General features: G+C 40.7%; 1 protein-coding gene across 1 annotated transcript in view; it reads left to right on the top strand.

Moving 5' to 3' along the window:
* The window catches only part of cntln (centlein, centrosomal protein), a 469,267-nt gene that overhangs the window by 66,829 nt on the left and 387,468 nt on the right, over nucleotides 1-14,970 (top strand). Inside the window, exon 4 of the mRNA XM_043717668.1 lies at nucleotides 5,306-5,390. Coding sequence (XP_043573603.1) covers nucleotides 5,306-5,390 — 85 coding nt within the window. The remainder of the gene's footprint in view (nucleotides 1-5,305; nucleotides 5,391-14,970) is intronic.

Genomic DNA, 14,970 nt, shown 5'->3' on the forward strand with positions numbered 1-14,970 from the left:
CTTTCACAAAACCGTGGTGACTTCTGCTTGATTACCTCGAGTTTATTTAAGTACTAACATGATGCCAATAATAATAACAACTTCTATCATTTTTCCATGACAGAAAAACTGGCCTATAGTTTCCGGCTTTCTGTCTCCCTCTCTTGAATAAAGGAGTTATATTAGTGGTTAACACTGCTGCCTCACAGCACTGCGGATCCGGGTTCAATTCCATCCTCAGGTGACTGTCTGTGTGGAGTTTGCTCATTCTCCCCATGTCTGCGTGGGTTTCCTCTGGGTGCTCTGATTTCCTCCCACAATCCAAAGATGTGCAGGTTAGGTGAATTGGCCATGATAAATTGCCCAAAGTGTTCAGGGATGTGTAGGTTAGGTCAGGGGGAATGTAGAGTAATAAGGTAGGGGAATAGGTCTGGGTGAGTAAGTCTTCAGGGGGTTGTTGTGGATTTTTTTTAGATTAGATTAGATTACATTAGATTAGATTACATTACAGTGTGGAAACAGGCCCTTCGGCCTAACAAGTCCACACCGACCCGCCGAAGCGAAACCCACCCATACCCCTACATTTACCCCTTACCTAACACTACGGGCAATTTAGCATGGCCAATTCACCTGACCCTGCACATCTTTTGGACTGTGGGAGGAAACCGGAGCACCCGGAGGAAACCCATGCAGACACGGGGAGAACGTGCAAACTCCACACAGTCAGTCGCCTGAGGCGGGAATTGAACCCGGGTCTCAGGCGCTGTGAGGCAGCAGTGCTAACCACTGTGCCACCGTGCCGCCCACATTTGTTGAGCTAAAGGGCCTGTTTCCACACTGAAGGGATTCTATGATTCTCTGATTCTACATTTCAATCTAATGAAACCTTCCCCGAATGTAATGAGCTTTGAAAATTTAAAAGCAATGTAGGATTCTCCCACCTCTGCTCGATATAGGCAACAGCAAGCCAGTTGGGAAAATGTGAGATCAGAAAAATAAGATTCTTGATGTCAAAAAATAAAAGTTTCTTTCTGTGGTTGGCTTCCTTAACGGCGAGATGAAAATGTGGCTAGCGAGTGGCAAGAGGCCTATTTGCTTGCATGTCATTAGTATTTAAGCTTGCCTCATTTACATGCAGTTCCCTATGGTCCCAGGAGCTAGAGAGAAATGAAACCGCATCAATTCCTGAAATGAAAGTTAAAGCGGGTATCTTACGGGACCAGGAACCCCTGCCCACGGCATTCGACACACATCAGTCTTATCACACTCTCATGGAATATCTCTGACCTACTTCAAATGCATAAAAGTGGATGAATTCTTAGGACCTGATCAGGTGTACCCTAGAACTCTGTGGGAAGCTAGGGAAGTGATTGTTGGGTCCCTTGCTGATATATTTGTTTCAGCGATAGTCACAGGTATGGTGCCGGAAGGCTGGAGGTTGGCTAATGTGGCACCACTATTTAAGAAAGATGTTAAGGAAAAGCCAGGGAACTATAGACAAGTTGAGCCTGACATCGGTGGTGGGAAAGTTGTTGGAGGGAACCCTGAAGGGCAGGATTTACATATATTTGGAAAGGCAAGGACTGATTAGAGATAACATGGCTTTGTATGTTGGAAATCATGTGTCACAAACTTGATTGAGTTATTTGATGAAGTAACAAAGAGGATTGATGAGGGCAGAGCATTACACATGATCTATATGGACTTCAGTAACAGTGTTCCTCATGGAAGATTGATTAGCAAGGTTAGATCTTGCTAATACAGGGAGATCTAGCCATTTGGATACAAAACTGGCTTGAAGGTCGAAGACAGAGGGTGGTGGTGGAGAATTGCTTTTCAGGCTGGAGGCCTGTGACCAGTGGAGTGTCACAAGGACCGGTGCTCGGCCTACTACTTTTCATCATTTATATCAATAATTTGAATGTTAAAATAGGAGGTATAGTTAGTAAGTTTCCAGATGACACCAAAATTGGAGGTGTAGTGGACAGCAAAGAAGGTTACCTCAGTGTGCAACGAGATCTTGATCAGATGGGCCAATGGGCTGAGGAGTGACAGATGGAGTTTAATTTAAATAAATGCGAGGTGCTGCATTTTGGAAAGGCAATTCATAGCAGGACCTAATGGTAAGGTCCTGAGGAGTTTTACTGAACAAAGAGACCTTGGAGTACAGGTTCATAGTTCCTTGAAAGTAGAGTTGCAGTTAGACAAGATAGTGAAGAAGGCGTTTGGTATGGTTTCCTTTATTGGTGAGAGCATTGAGTATAGGAGTTGGGAAGTCATGCTGCAGCTGTACAGGGCATTGGTTAGGCCACATTTGGAATATTGCGTGCAATTCTCTTCTTCCTATCGGAAGGATTTTGTGAACCTTGAAAGAGTTCAGAAAAGATTTACAAGGATGTTGCCAGGGTTGTAGGATTTGAGCTATAGAGAGAGGCTGAATAGGATGGGGCTGTTTTCCCTGTAGCGTCGGAGGCTGAGGGGTGACATTATAGAGGTTTATAAAATCATGAGAGGCATGGATAGGATAAATAGACAAGGTCTTTTCCCTGGGGTGTGGGAGTCCAGACCGAGAGGGCAGAGGTTTAGGGTGAAAGGGGAAAGATATAAAAGGGACCTAAGGGGCAACCTTTTAACACAGAGGGTGCTAGGGATATGGAATCAGCTGCTAGAGTAAGTGGTGGAGGCTAGTACAATTGCACGTTTAAAAGCCATCTGTATGGGTATATGAATAGGAAGTGTTCAAAGGATATGGGCCAAGTGCTGGCAAATGGGACGAGATTGGGTTGGAATATCTGGTCGGCGTGGACAAGTTGGAGCGAAGGGTCTGTTTCCGTGCTGTACATCTCTATGACTCTGTGACACTTAGAATCAGTTCCCATCTTCAGTGTTGCACTTTGGAGTACATGGGCGCATTTTTTTGTAATGGTGCTACCAGACCACTTGGCATGCTGAGCCAAACATCACATGGATTGGAGCAGGGTGTCCCTCAGGGCATCTTGTTTATTCTTTTCGTGGTCATTCAGTTTCTGCTTACTTGGGTGTTTATAACATCTATGCTACACCTTTCCTTACCTTTCTTGCTGCCTGATTTAGAACTTGGGCTGACAGTACTGAGGTGTTGCCTTGCCATTTTTTGTTAGGAAGCTTGTCAAGGTGTTGGACATGTTACTGTACAGCATCATGTCAATGTCACACTTACAGTAAGTCGCAATAACTTACATGACAAGCATTCTGCATGTGCTTCAGCAAAATTACCATGTCTTAAGCCTGAGTGGAAAAGTTCTTGGATTCTTCAATGGCAGCTTTAGTCACAGGAGTCTTGTCACAGTCAGTCAAAGGGAACTTCCAATCTCAGTCCAGGGGCTTGCATATGGACTGTTGGCTCACCTTCCACCCTACCAACCTTCGCATAAATCCGACGACATTTCTGCCACCTCCAAATGGATTCCCACTACCAGGGATATATTTCTCTCCCCACCCATTTCCGCTTTCTGCAAAGACCGTTCCCTCTGTGATTACCTGGTCAGTTCCATGCCCCCCAACAACCCACCCTCCCTTCATGGCACCCTCCCATACCGCCGCAGGAGTTGCAAAACCTATGCCCACACCTCCCCCCTCACCTCTATCCAAGACCCCAAAGGAGCCTTCCACATCCATCAAAGTTTTACCTGCACATCCACCAATATCATTTATTGTATCTGTTGCTCCCGATGCGGTCTCCTCTACATTGGAGAGACTGGACGCCTCATAGCAGAGTGCTTTCGGGAACATCTCCGGGACACCTACATCAATCAACCCTACTGCCCTGTGGCCCAACATTCCAATTCCCCCTCCCATTCTGCCGAGGACATGCAGGTCCTGGGCCTCCTCCACTGTCGCTCCCTCACCACCCGATGCCTGGAGGAAGAATGCCTCATCTTCCGCCTTGGAACACTTCAACCCCAGGGCATCAATGTGAACTTCACCAATTTTCTCATTTCCCCTTCCCCCACCTCATCCCAGTTCCAACCTTCCAGCTCAGCACTGTCCCCATGACCTGTCCAACCTGCCTATCTTCCTTTCCACCTATCCACTCCACCCTCCTGTCTGACCTACCACCTTCACCCCCACCCCCATTCACCCATTTGTATTCTTTGATACCTTCTCCCATCCTCCTATCTGACTTATCACCTTCATCTCCACCTCCATCCAACCATTGTACTCTTTGCTACCTTTCCCCCACCCTCCTCTCTGACCTATCACCTTCATCCCCACCCCCATCTACCAATTGTACTCTTTGCTACCTTCATAGGGGTGAGTGGACCTGACCAGGTAGTTACGGAGGGAGCGGTCTTTGCAGAAAGCGGAAATGGGTGGGGAGGGAAATATATCCCTGGTGGTGGAGTCCGCTTGGAGATGGCGGAAATGTCGTCGGATGATGCGGTTTATGTGAAGGTTGGTAGGGTGGAAGGTGAGGACCAGGGGGGTTCTGTCCTCTTCTAGTTCTACTGACAGTAATCCAACAGGTGATGAAATAAGCTGGCAAAACCTATATGTGTGTGAGTTTTTCAATTGTAATGAAGTGCAACCTGTGCTTTCAGAAGCTTTTCTTTTTCATTCTCTTCCCACTACATGCACTATGAAAGACAGTTATAGGCTGGCAGTATTTGACTTGTTATATTGCTGTAAGTGTGTTGCAAGTGGAAGGAATTCTATGAGGACCCAAAAATGGTGCGTATTTCTGCTGTCACTGAATACACAGTCATGTGAATGGTGCACCATAGGAGTTTGAACGTATAGAATGAGGTGAACTGCAGAAAATTGTGTGACTAGCTAGATTTCTTTTTCTAGTTTCAAATTCTTGATTTAATAATAGTTCAGTGCTATATTTCACCTGTCAAAGTTGGGCCATTTTTCTTGCAAGTTTGTTGATAACTGAAATAGTTAAACTCAAATTATTACTTTTGAGGCTACGTTTTCAGTGTGGTACTGAGCAGAAATATATTGCCATTAATGAGTGCCTCATGTTCTGAATAACAACAATTCAATCAGAACTTTGCCCTTCTATTTATTACGGTTGGTTATAATCGGGCTGGATCCATGTACATCACTGGATATATTATGGTTAATTTACTGAAATTATTTGAAACAATGTAGCATATGTTTAGGATCTGATATTTATTTGTGTGGGCTTTTACACCATCTTAGAATAGTACAAGTTAACTCTTTAGGTAGAGTAATTATTTTGTCTTAATTTCCTAATGCATATTCCGGTTTTAATGGCTAAAAATACTTAATCTCATAGTGCTGCATTGTGACTAATGGCTATTTTTTCTTGTACTGAAAGGGAAAAATTGAAAGCTGAGGCCAAGGACAGAAGAGTTTTAGAGATCCTCCAAGCTAAAGATGACAAGATACAAGAACTTGAGCAGGTTAGAAACTGGCGAAGCTGTTACTTGTCTTGGGTACTGGAATGACCACTAGTTAGATATTTGTACTTTAAAGAAATGTGTTGATTGTCCATTATAAAATATTGAACATTTTCTGTTTTGGGCAATTGGTATGAAGTGATATTGTGAGAAGTATTAACCTTTGGGTTACTGACCTTGATGCCTATAGGATGATTTAGATCTGAACAGGTGGATGACAAGTAACACATTTCAGGTTTAGTTGGGCACTTTCATATTTCTTGAATTTACAAAAATAGAGTTTTATGCCAAGAAAAATAACAAAAGTCTGTTAAAGATGGGGAAACACCTAGAAACTAGTGCTGTCTGGCTAAATTTTGAGACTGTTTTTAATCAATACAGCTTCATCAATCAGTTACCTTTTCTATTCCTTTTGGAGATTTTTGTATCTAATGCTGAATGAACAGGAATCACATTTCAGACACTGAAGTTATATTGGTATTTTATATTTTGGTCAGTTGATTCCAGTTTTTCAGAATGTTTCCAATACTTCACACATGAATAACCATGTATTTTAACTTACGTTCCCTTGCTTTTAATAATACCTTTTTCTCTTGCCTTCCTGCTTTGCCTTCCCCAGGTTACAGATTGCAGGATGCCACTTTTCATTTTGACATGACTTCTGTTATTTCATCTAAGAATTTTTAATTAGCTTTGTATTGATGTGCACACTAAATTCCAAACACTAAGCTTTTATTCTTGCACCTCTTAACTTTTTAATCCTCATCAACCAAGGAAACCCCACTGGGTTTATGAAATATTTCTTGTCTATCTCATTATCTGCATTTCAAAATCTTTGACTCACATTGTCGAGTGATACTAAACTCCCACTAGATTACTGAATAAAACTTGATCCAAATAGGGATAAAACCAGCATTTTCAAAACCCTTTTAAGTAATTCTCCCCCAAGGCAATTAATTACATCTCTAAGCAGTACCTTTAAATCTTTTACAGGTGTTTTCAAAATCTCAAGAATACAATTGTGTTTTTCAAGTTGCTCAACAGATCAAAGTAAAATGAAAATCATTGTTTGAAATGCATGTTGTACCTTTAACCCCGTCTGAATTGAATTATATATAATTTAATGTAATTTATTCCATCCTTCAAGTAAAAGAAAGATGGGAATAAATTACATCAAAATATATAAAATATTACGGTGCTGAAATTTGAATTGTGTATTGATTACAATGAGAATTGGCTTTAATGACTAGTAAAATTTATAATTGCGTCACTGAGGTTGTAAGGATCTGTTTAAAAGGGTAATCTATACACAATATTTTATTGCCTATTAGTTGAAAAAATAAATAACAAAACTTCTGTGTAAAGAAAAAAGAAACAAAGAAACTAATTTGGTGAAGAACTAGGTTGCCTGGTAATATAAATCATGTTGCCTGGTAATATAATTAATGTTTTTAAACTGTGGCATGAATCTGACTTTTCTAATCTTCAACATTTAATTTTTGTCATGTGAATGCAATTTCATAATAACCCACTTGTTTGATTTTGGGTATGTTGTAGAAAGGCTACAATGTGTGTTCCATTCTTTGATAGTTTATGGCAATTCTAATCAATTATGTGGGTAGTAGCTACTTTCTAACTGGTCTTAATCCTGACAACTTGTGTGATTTCATTTTGATGTTATGGTTTTATAATTATCACATGGCCAGTTTTGACTACACCTTTTTGATTCATTGGAGATTGAAATATTTAAAATGAATGTTAAGATAGTGCAGTGATGCAGTGCCCAATCTCCTCATGGAATGGTAGCGCATGGATTTCTGTTCTTGATCCCTCATGTTGCAAAGCTGAGAATGGTGATTTAAAATCCAGCTTTGAATAGAAAATTATAGGTAGAATCCTTAAGACTGCTTTTAGATAGCTGTTGGTGTCTGGCTGTACTGCAGCGGTGTCAGGAGCCTAAAAGCAGGTTTTCAGAATAAGCTTATGGTTGGTGATGGTGTGAGGTTCAAGGTGAAACAAAGATAAAAGAAGGACATTTGCTCTTATGGGACAAAACAAAAACTTCTTTTAAATAAGTATGTTGACTACCTTTGCCTTTGCTGCATTTGATAGACCAGAAAAGATTTTAGAATGGAAGTAAATTTTGCTTTATATCAATGTGTATTGGTAACATCTAAATTTGCATATAATATTTAAAATCTGAGTCCAGAAACTCTGAGTTATGTTGATTTTAAGATTGAGAAAACTGTGGGAAATGTTTTATTTGTCCAGTTTAGGAAAGTAACTGGAACAATTGTGCACACTATTCGTTATGCTGTATAAATGTTGTAATGAGTTTGATACTGCTTATGGAATTAAATTACGTTCACAATAATTTGATGCCTTTTAAGCTACCATTATGGCAAATGTTAGGCACTGTTTTTGAAGGTAGAAAATAGAATTTTTAAAAAGTCATATTGCAGTATGGGGTCAATCACAGTTGTAGAGAATAAAAAAAATGTCTTTCCCATTTACATGTCATTCTGTTATAACGTTTGTTTCATTATTGCGAATTCGCTGTAAACGCGATTGACAAATTGGGGACACTGTTTCTATAGTTCGAACGTGCTTTGGCTGTAATACGATTATGTCGTCAACACTTGAAGTGATGTTTCTAAAGTGCAATTTTTCTGTAATGCAGAGTTGCATAAGAACACAGCCATTGTGTTATGGAAGAAGTACCTATATAATTTTCTCAATAAAATTTAATAGAAAATATATTTAAATATGTTCCATAAATATTCTTTGTCACAGTTGACATAACTCCACAACAGCTGGTGTCTGAGCACCAAGTCACTCTTTAGTTACATGTGGAAAGTCCTTGACACTGGTTCAGTTCCCTCAGAGCATGCTTTCAGAGTGTCAGGATGTCTGACACTCCTTTTTGTATCTGTCATCAAGGGCCCCTTGATTGGGGTTTAATGGCCCTAATCAGGGAACTCATTGTCTATGATATCCACATGACTGACCTCATTAAAATCATGACATCTCTCCCATTCTGGGTCTGAGGATATAGGCTGGTCCGTTTTCTTGTAACGCCTCCTGTGGCATTTTAGTATCGAGTCAAGTTCCTTTGACTCTGCATCAGATACGGGTGGTTTTTGGCACAGAGAAGCTCGCCTCTTGCATCTGAGCGGCTTGGGAAAAATTCGCTCACTTCTCTCAGTTGCAATGATGTTGATGCAGCAGCATCTGCTGTGTCCATCTCAGATTCAGTCTCTTTAATGCTTTATGGCTCCTACCCAAATGTTTTAGGTCACTGACCTTGTGTGGACCAATGCTCATGTCCATGCAGGGCCATTTACGTGGACCAAATTTTGTCTCACCTCCACTCCCTATCTCTGGCCTCGGTGTGGGATCACCTCCCCATTAGCAACCCTGCTGGAGCTTTCCCTGTAGTTGCATGAGGGATTGTCCTACAATCAAATAGGAAGCAGTAGGCTGTTTTTTTAAGCCTGCTGTCAAACTTTGGGCTGCTGTTTCTGCCAGGCCACTGGTTGATGGGTAGTGTGGAGCTATTCTTATATGTCAAATCCCATTTGACTTCACAAAATATTCAAACTCCCTGCTGGTAAACAATGGCCCATTATCTGTGACCAACACATCTGGGAGTCCGTGTATTGAAAAAGGTGCCACCAGCTATAACTCCTCGCAAACATCTTCATTTTGGAGACCCCTGGATAATCCTGGTGGAGTTCAGCCAGTATCTAGTGGTGACCATTGCTCTGGACAATCACAAGAGATATTGACGAGAAGTTAGGTTGGTGCCCGATTTGAATACAGACATAGCTGTGTTGGTGGGGCAGTACCCAGAGTGCGTACAAGGGCAAAAATTGTCGCAAGCGATTCCTCCACATTCATGGGAATGGCTGAACTTGTTCACACATTGACCTCGCAGGTCCTTTCAGGAACTCATTGTTCTTAGTCATTGTGGATGCCCAATCAAAATGACTGGATGTACATCAAGCTCATTCATCAAATTTGGGGATGGCAATAGATTGCAATGTTCTGCGTGCATCTTTTGCAATACACAGACTCCGATAACGGGCCATTGTTTATCAACAGGGAATTTGAATATTTTCTAAAGTTGAAGAGTAATCATCGTATAAGGATATCACAGATAATGGGCCATTGTTTACCAGCAGGGAATTTGAATATTTCCTAAAGTCGAATGGTAATCGTCATATAAGGACAGCTCCATCCATCCATCATCCGATGGCCTGGCAGAAGGAACAGTCCAAACAGTTCAGACTTAAAGAAACAGCCTACACCTTCATTAGACACCAAACTGTCCTGGTTCCTATTTGATTATAGGACCATCCCTCATGCAACTACAAATATAGCTCCAGCATTATTGCTCATTGGAGAAGACTCTGCACCAGATTAAATCTGATCTTCCCATACCTGGAGTTGGGGGTGTAATGGCATCAGGGATGTCAATGCCAGACACAATACTCCATGAAATGTGAGTGATAGTTTACTTCAGGGGACGAAGTAGAAACCACAGGAATGGCTCTGCATGGACAAGAGGCATGATTAGCGCGAGGTCAGGTCCAAGTGAGGTACAAAATTGGGTAGGTGCAACAGTCCTGATCAAGCTTGTGGACCAGATGAAAGCTGCAAACTTGCAAATGGTGCAGAAGCAAAATATGTCTGTCTCCCTGACTGCTTTACTAGTTGTTCCACACCGAGTGGGCTCACCCTCTCCGTTAAACATTGGAGATAATTTAGAAGCTAAGATAGAATTGGTGGATTTTGCCTCATCGACATCTTTGCTGACAGAAGAGGGGAGTGAATTTTTTCCAAGATGCTCTAAGCTTAAGAGGTGAACTACTTTGCATTACACTCTGTCTGAGACTAGGACCTGAGGGCACGACCTGAGGAAGCTGGATCAGTATCAAGCTTAATCATGAATAAGTGAGATTTTATTAATAATTCCGTGGATGACACAAAAATTGTTTGTGTAGCATATAGTGAGGAGAAAACTTTATACTAAGGAAGGTATATCTGGTCAAATGGGCAGAGCAGTGGAAGATGGAGTTCAATCCCGAAAAGTTTGAATGGATGCATTTTGGGAAGATTTACAGGCAATAGCTTACATAATGAATTTTTGGAGCCTGGGTGTTCCTGAGGATCAGATACATGAAGACAAAAGGACAGGTGGATAGAGAGGTTAAGAACGCATATGGGATACTTACCTCTATTTGTCAATTCATTGAATATAAGAGCTGGAATGTTATGTTAGAACTGTTGCATAGAACACTGGCAATAGAGCCCCACTGTTCCCAGTGTCATTGCAACAGTTAAAAAAAATGTAAAAGTGTGCAAAATTTCCCAGTTTATTTGGATCTAGTTTGACAAAAAAAAACAAAGAACAGGTTTCTGTATTTAACAAGAGTAACTATTTATTGCAAATAAAAAGATTCTAGTGTTATGGACCAAGCCCGATCTCTCAAAACATTTTTTAGCAGGTAGCCCAGACCTGTAACTTTGCTATTTGTTTAGGTAAGTGTATGGTGGATATTCCTGGAGTGAATTAGCTGGTTTAACTGCCAAGTTGTAAACAAACAGAATTTATTTACAAAATTACGGAATGAAACACAAAAGCAGAAAGTAGAATACTGGATAACTTGTCCAATCCATAAACTCGATAGACTATCCCGACTTAATGATGCTGTTCCAAAAATACTTTCAACAGTCCCAATAAACACATCCCTTAGCACAAAGAGTAAAAATGAAACAAATCAGGCTTATAGGATTGAAGTTACCTGGCTGGACTTGCCCCAGCAACCTTTCTTCACACACACTGCTGCTGAACTGAATCAAAAACTCTAAGCTAACTGAAGGCTCACGACACAGCTAACTGACCGCTCCCCTTTGATTATACTGTTTTTTTTTAAGACATGAAAGCCTTTGCCTGGAGGCATTATCTCTTAATGGTAAACAAAAAGGACCCCAATAAATCTTTCAAACCCAGCCTAGTTGGAGCCTGGCCAATTACCCCGCTCCAGGAAAACAAACTCGAGAGCATAGTGCCTTGTAAAAAGACCAAGATTGTGACACTAGCTATCGATAAAACAATTATGGACGTCAATATATAACTTCACAAGTTAAAACTTGAACCCCTTACAGATCTCTCCCTGCACACATAAGAGACCCACATTGACAGGAAAAAAAACCACCTGCCTGATGGACACAGAATAACAGTGAGAGGGCAGTTTAATGGTCGCTTCTTTTTGTTCTGATTGTCCTTTTCTCTTGTCAGGATGGCTGCCCCTTGATTCTTCTTTTCCATACTTGCATTTGCTTGCAGAAAATACGGGTGGCTGTTCAGGTATACAAAATGTCTGTCTTTACTGGGTAAGAGCCACAGCTTAGAGCAACTGCTGAGGGAAAAAATGAATTGACATTCCTCAGTTTTATACTGCAGAGGAAAGAGATAACTGCTGTACTTGGGAGATGGCTTTTCCCTGACATTGATACCTAAGGGTTTAATTTACCTGGGAGCCAATCATATAGTTGTAAATAAGACCATAGTATAGAGGAGCTGAAGTAGACCTTTTAGCCTACTAAATCTGTTCCACCATTCAGTGAGATCATGGCTGATCTGGTCATCGTCACCTCCACTTTTCGTGCCTTTACCCCATCACCCTTGATTCTGTTACTAATTAAAAATCTAAAATACTGTGTGCAGTTTTGGTCCCTTTACCTGAGCAAAGACATAATTGCCATAGAGGTTTACCAGACTGGAATGGTGTGACAATCTGATGAAGAGATTTTAGGAAATGGGACTTGTCTTCTTCAGTGGTTAAAAAAATGAGTTGTGACCTCATTGAAATTTACAAAACTGGTTAAATGGATAGACAGGCTTGAAGTTTAGATGGTTCCCCTGGTTGGGCCTGTTACAGCCAGTATACCATTAGACTGTAAAATGTGGGAGCAAAGAATATTCGATTTGAATCCACACTGCCATTCAATGAGTTCATGGCTAATTTTATAATCCTTAACTCCACTTTCCTGCCTTTTCCTCATAATCTTTGATTCCCTTACTGATTGAAAAATTATTCATCTCAGCCTTAAATATACTTTATGATCGAACCTCAACAGCCCTCTGTGGTAAAACAAATTCACAACCTTTGAAGAAATTCCTTCTCATGTTTGTTATGAATATGTAATTCCCTATACTGAGATTAGACTTTTCCACAAGGGGAAGCAACTTTTCTGCATTGATTCTGTCAAGCCCTCAAAGGATCGTCTTAATAAAGTCATTGAGTTAAGTGTCATGCAACACAAAAGAGGCCCGTCAGCCTATCAAATCTGCACCAACCTATCCACACTAATCCCACTTTCCAGCACTCAGCTCATAGCTTTGATTGTTATGGAATTTCAAGTGCTCCTTAATGTTCATTTTCAAGGCTGTGAGGTTTCCTGCCTCTATTACCCTCCTAGGCTCTGCATTCCAGATTCACACCACCCTCTGGATGAAAAGAAGTTTCCTTAAGAATTGAAGGATCCCTGGAAGATTATTACCAGTATATTCACTATCTCTGCAGCTACTTCCTCCGCTATCCGAGAATGAATCCTATCAGGTCCATAGAACTTGTTGGTCTTTTGCCTTATTAGTTTCCCTGACACTTTTTCTCGAGTGATAGCCATTTGTTTCCTTTTCTCTTTTTGCCTCATGAGTAATTTAGTAATTTTGGAATGCTGTTAATGTCTTCTACTGTGAAGACTGATGCAAAGTAATCTATTCACTCCTTTGCCATTTTGTGGTTCTCCATGATCATTTTCCCAGCCTCAATCTCTATGTCTCTTATGTTCACTTTGGCTTCTCTTTTCCTTTTGACACATTTAAAGATGCTCCTGCTTTTTGAATTGATATTAGATGCAGTTTTCCAATCAAAGTTTGTTGTCTCCCTCTTTATTATTTTCTGGTCTTCTTTTGTTGGGTTTTTAAAACTTTCCTAATCCTCTGATGCCCTACTAATCTTTGCCATATTATATGGTTTTTCTTTCAATCTAATGCTTGACTTCTGTCCTTTCTAGAATCCTTCTTATTCATCAGAATATGTCTTTGCAGACAGGAGATTTCTGTCATCGATAACTAGTCACTAGTCCACTAGTGACAAACAGTCACTTATTGCTGGTCGAAGCTCCATTTGTGCACAGCTGCTTAGCTGAGGCTAGTCATAGAGTCATAGAGATGTACAGCATGGAAACAGACCCTTCGGTCCAACCCATCCATGCCGACCAGATATCCCAACCCAATCTGCTAGCACCCGGCCCATATCCCTCCAAATGCTTCCTATTCATATACCCATCCAAATGCCTTTTAAATGTTACAATTGTTCTAGCCTCCACCACTTCCTCCGGCAGCTCATTCCATACATGTCCTGCATGAAAAAGTTGCCCCTTAGGTCTCTTTTATATCTTTCCCCTCTCACCCTACTAGTCTTTCATTGCTGCTTAAACAAGCAGTTATTTTTACACTTACAATAATTACCACGTGATGTGCTTTTGAAAATAATACTTGTCCAATACTTAGATTTTAAAACAGTTCTTTTCCCATTTTAATCTACAATAAAAAGGCCTTTATGCTGTATGGAGGCGTAGGCTAGACTGCAGCTGGAGTGCTGTGTGCCTTTCTGGTCATTATGGCATGGAAAATATATGATGGCACTGGAGAGGGTGCAGAGGTGATACACAGGGATGTTGCTCAGGCTGGAATGTTTCACTTATGAAGAAAGGCTACATAAGTTAGGGTTATTTTTATTGGAGCAGAAAAGGCTTTTGGGGGCGGGGGGGGGGGTGCGACTCATTAAGTTATGAAGGGCATAAATTGAATTGCGAGAAAGAAACTTTTCCTGTTAGTCGAGGGGTCCTATCAGGAAAGGGCAGGAGGTTTCGAGTGAATTTTAGGAGAAATATTTTCACCCAGAGGGTGCTGGGTGTCTGGAATTCATTGCATGAAAGGCTGGCAGAAGCAAGAACCGCTACAATATTTAAGCAGTATTTAGATGAGTACTTGAAATGCTGTGGCATATCAGGCTACACGCCAAGTTTGGGAAATAGGATTCGAGTAGATAAGTGATTAATCTGACAGACTTGATGGACTGAAGGGCCTATTTCCGTGTTGTGTAACTCTATTACTATGATTATTATTCCATGTGGAAAATCTCTTCTGGTCTAAATTTACCTTTGTGGAGGGTCACTGAATTTCAAAGTAGTTTATAGAAGGTGAAGTGTTTTCAGTCATGTCCAAGAGCCATGATATACTCATGATGAGCAGCAATTTGTTTCTTCTTACCTCGTTCACTTGGTTTTTACTGAGCAAACTGAGCAACATAACACCAAAAAATGGTATTTACCCTTTAGCAAGATCCTAAATATTTAGATGGATTTAATTGAAAATAAATTCCATGTTTTACAAACTGAATTCAGGCCTCATTGGCATATCAACAGAGCAGAATCCCATATGGAGGTGTAATGTGTCCTTTCTTGCCATGAGATATTTTAAAATGCCTATTTATCATTTGTAAGATGC

Source organism: Chiloscyllium plagiosum, chromosome 2 (genome assembly GCF_004010195.1).
Source record: "Chiloscyllium plagiosum isolate BGI_BamShark_2017 chromosome 2, ASM401019v2, whole genome shotgun sequence".
Classification (NCBI taxonomy): domain Eukaryota; kingdom Metazoa; phylum Chordata; class Chondrichthyes; order Orectolobiformes; family Hemiscylliidae; genus Chiloscyllium; species Chiloscyllium plagiosum.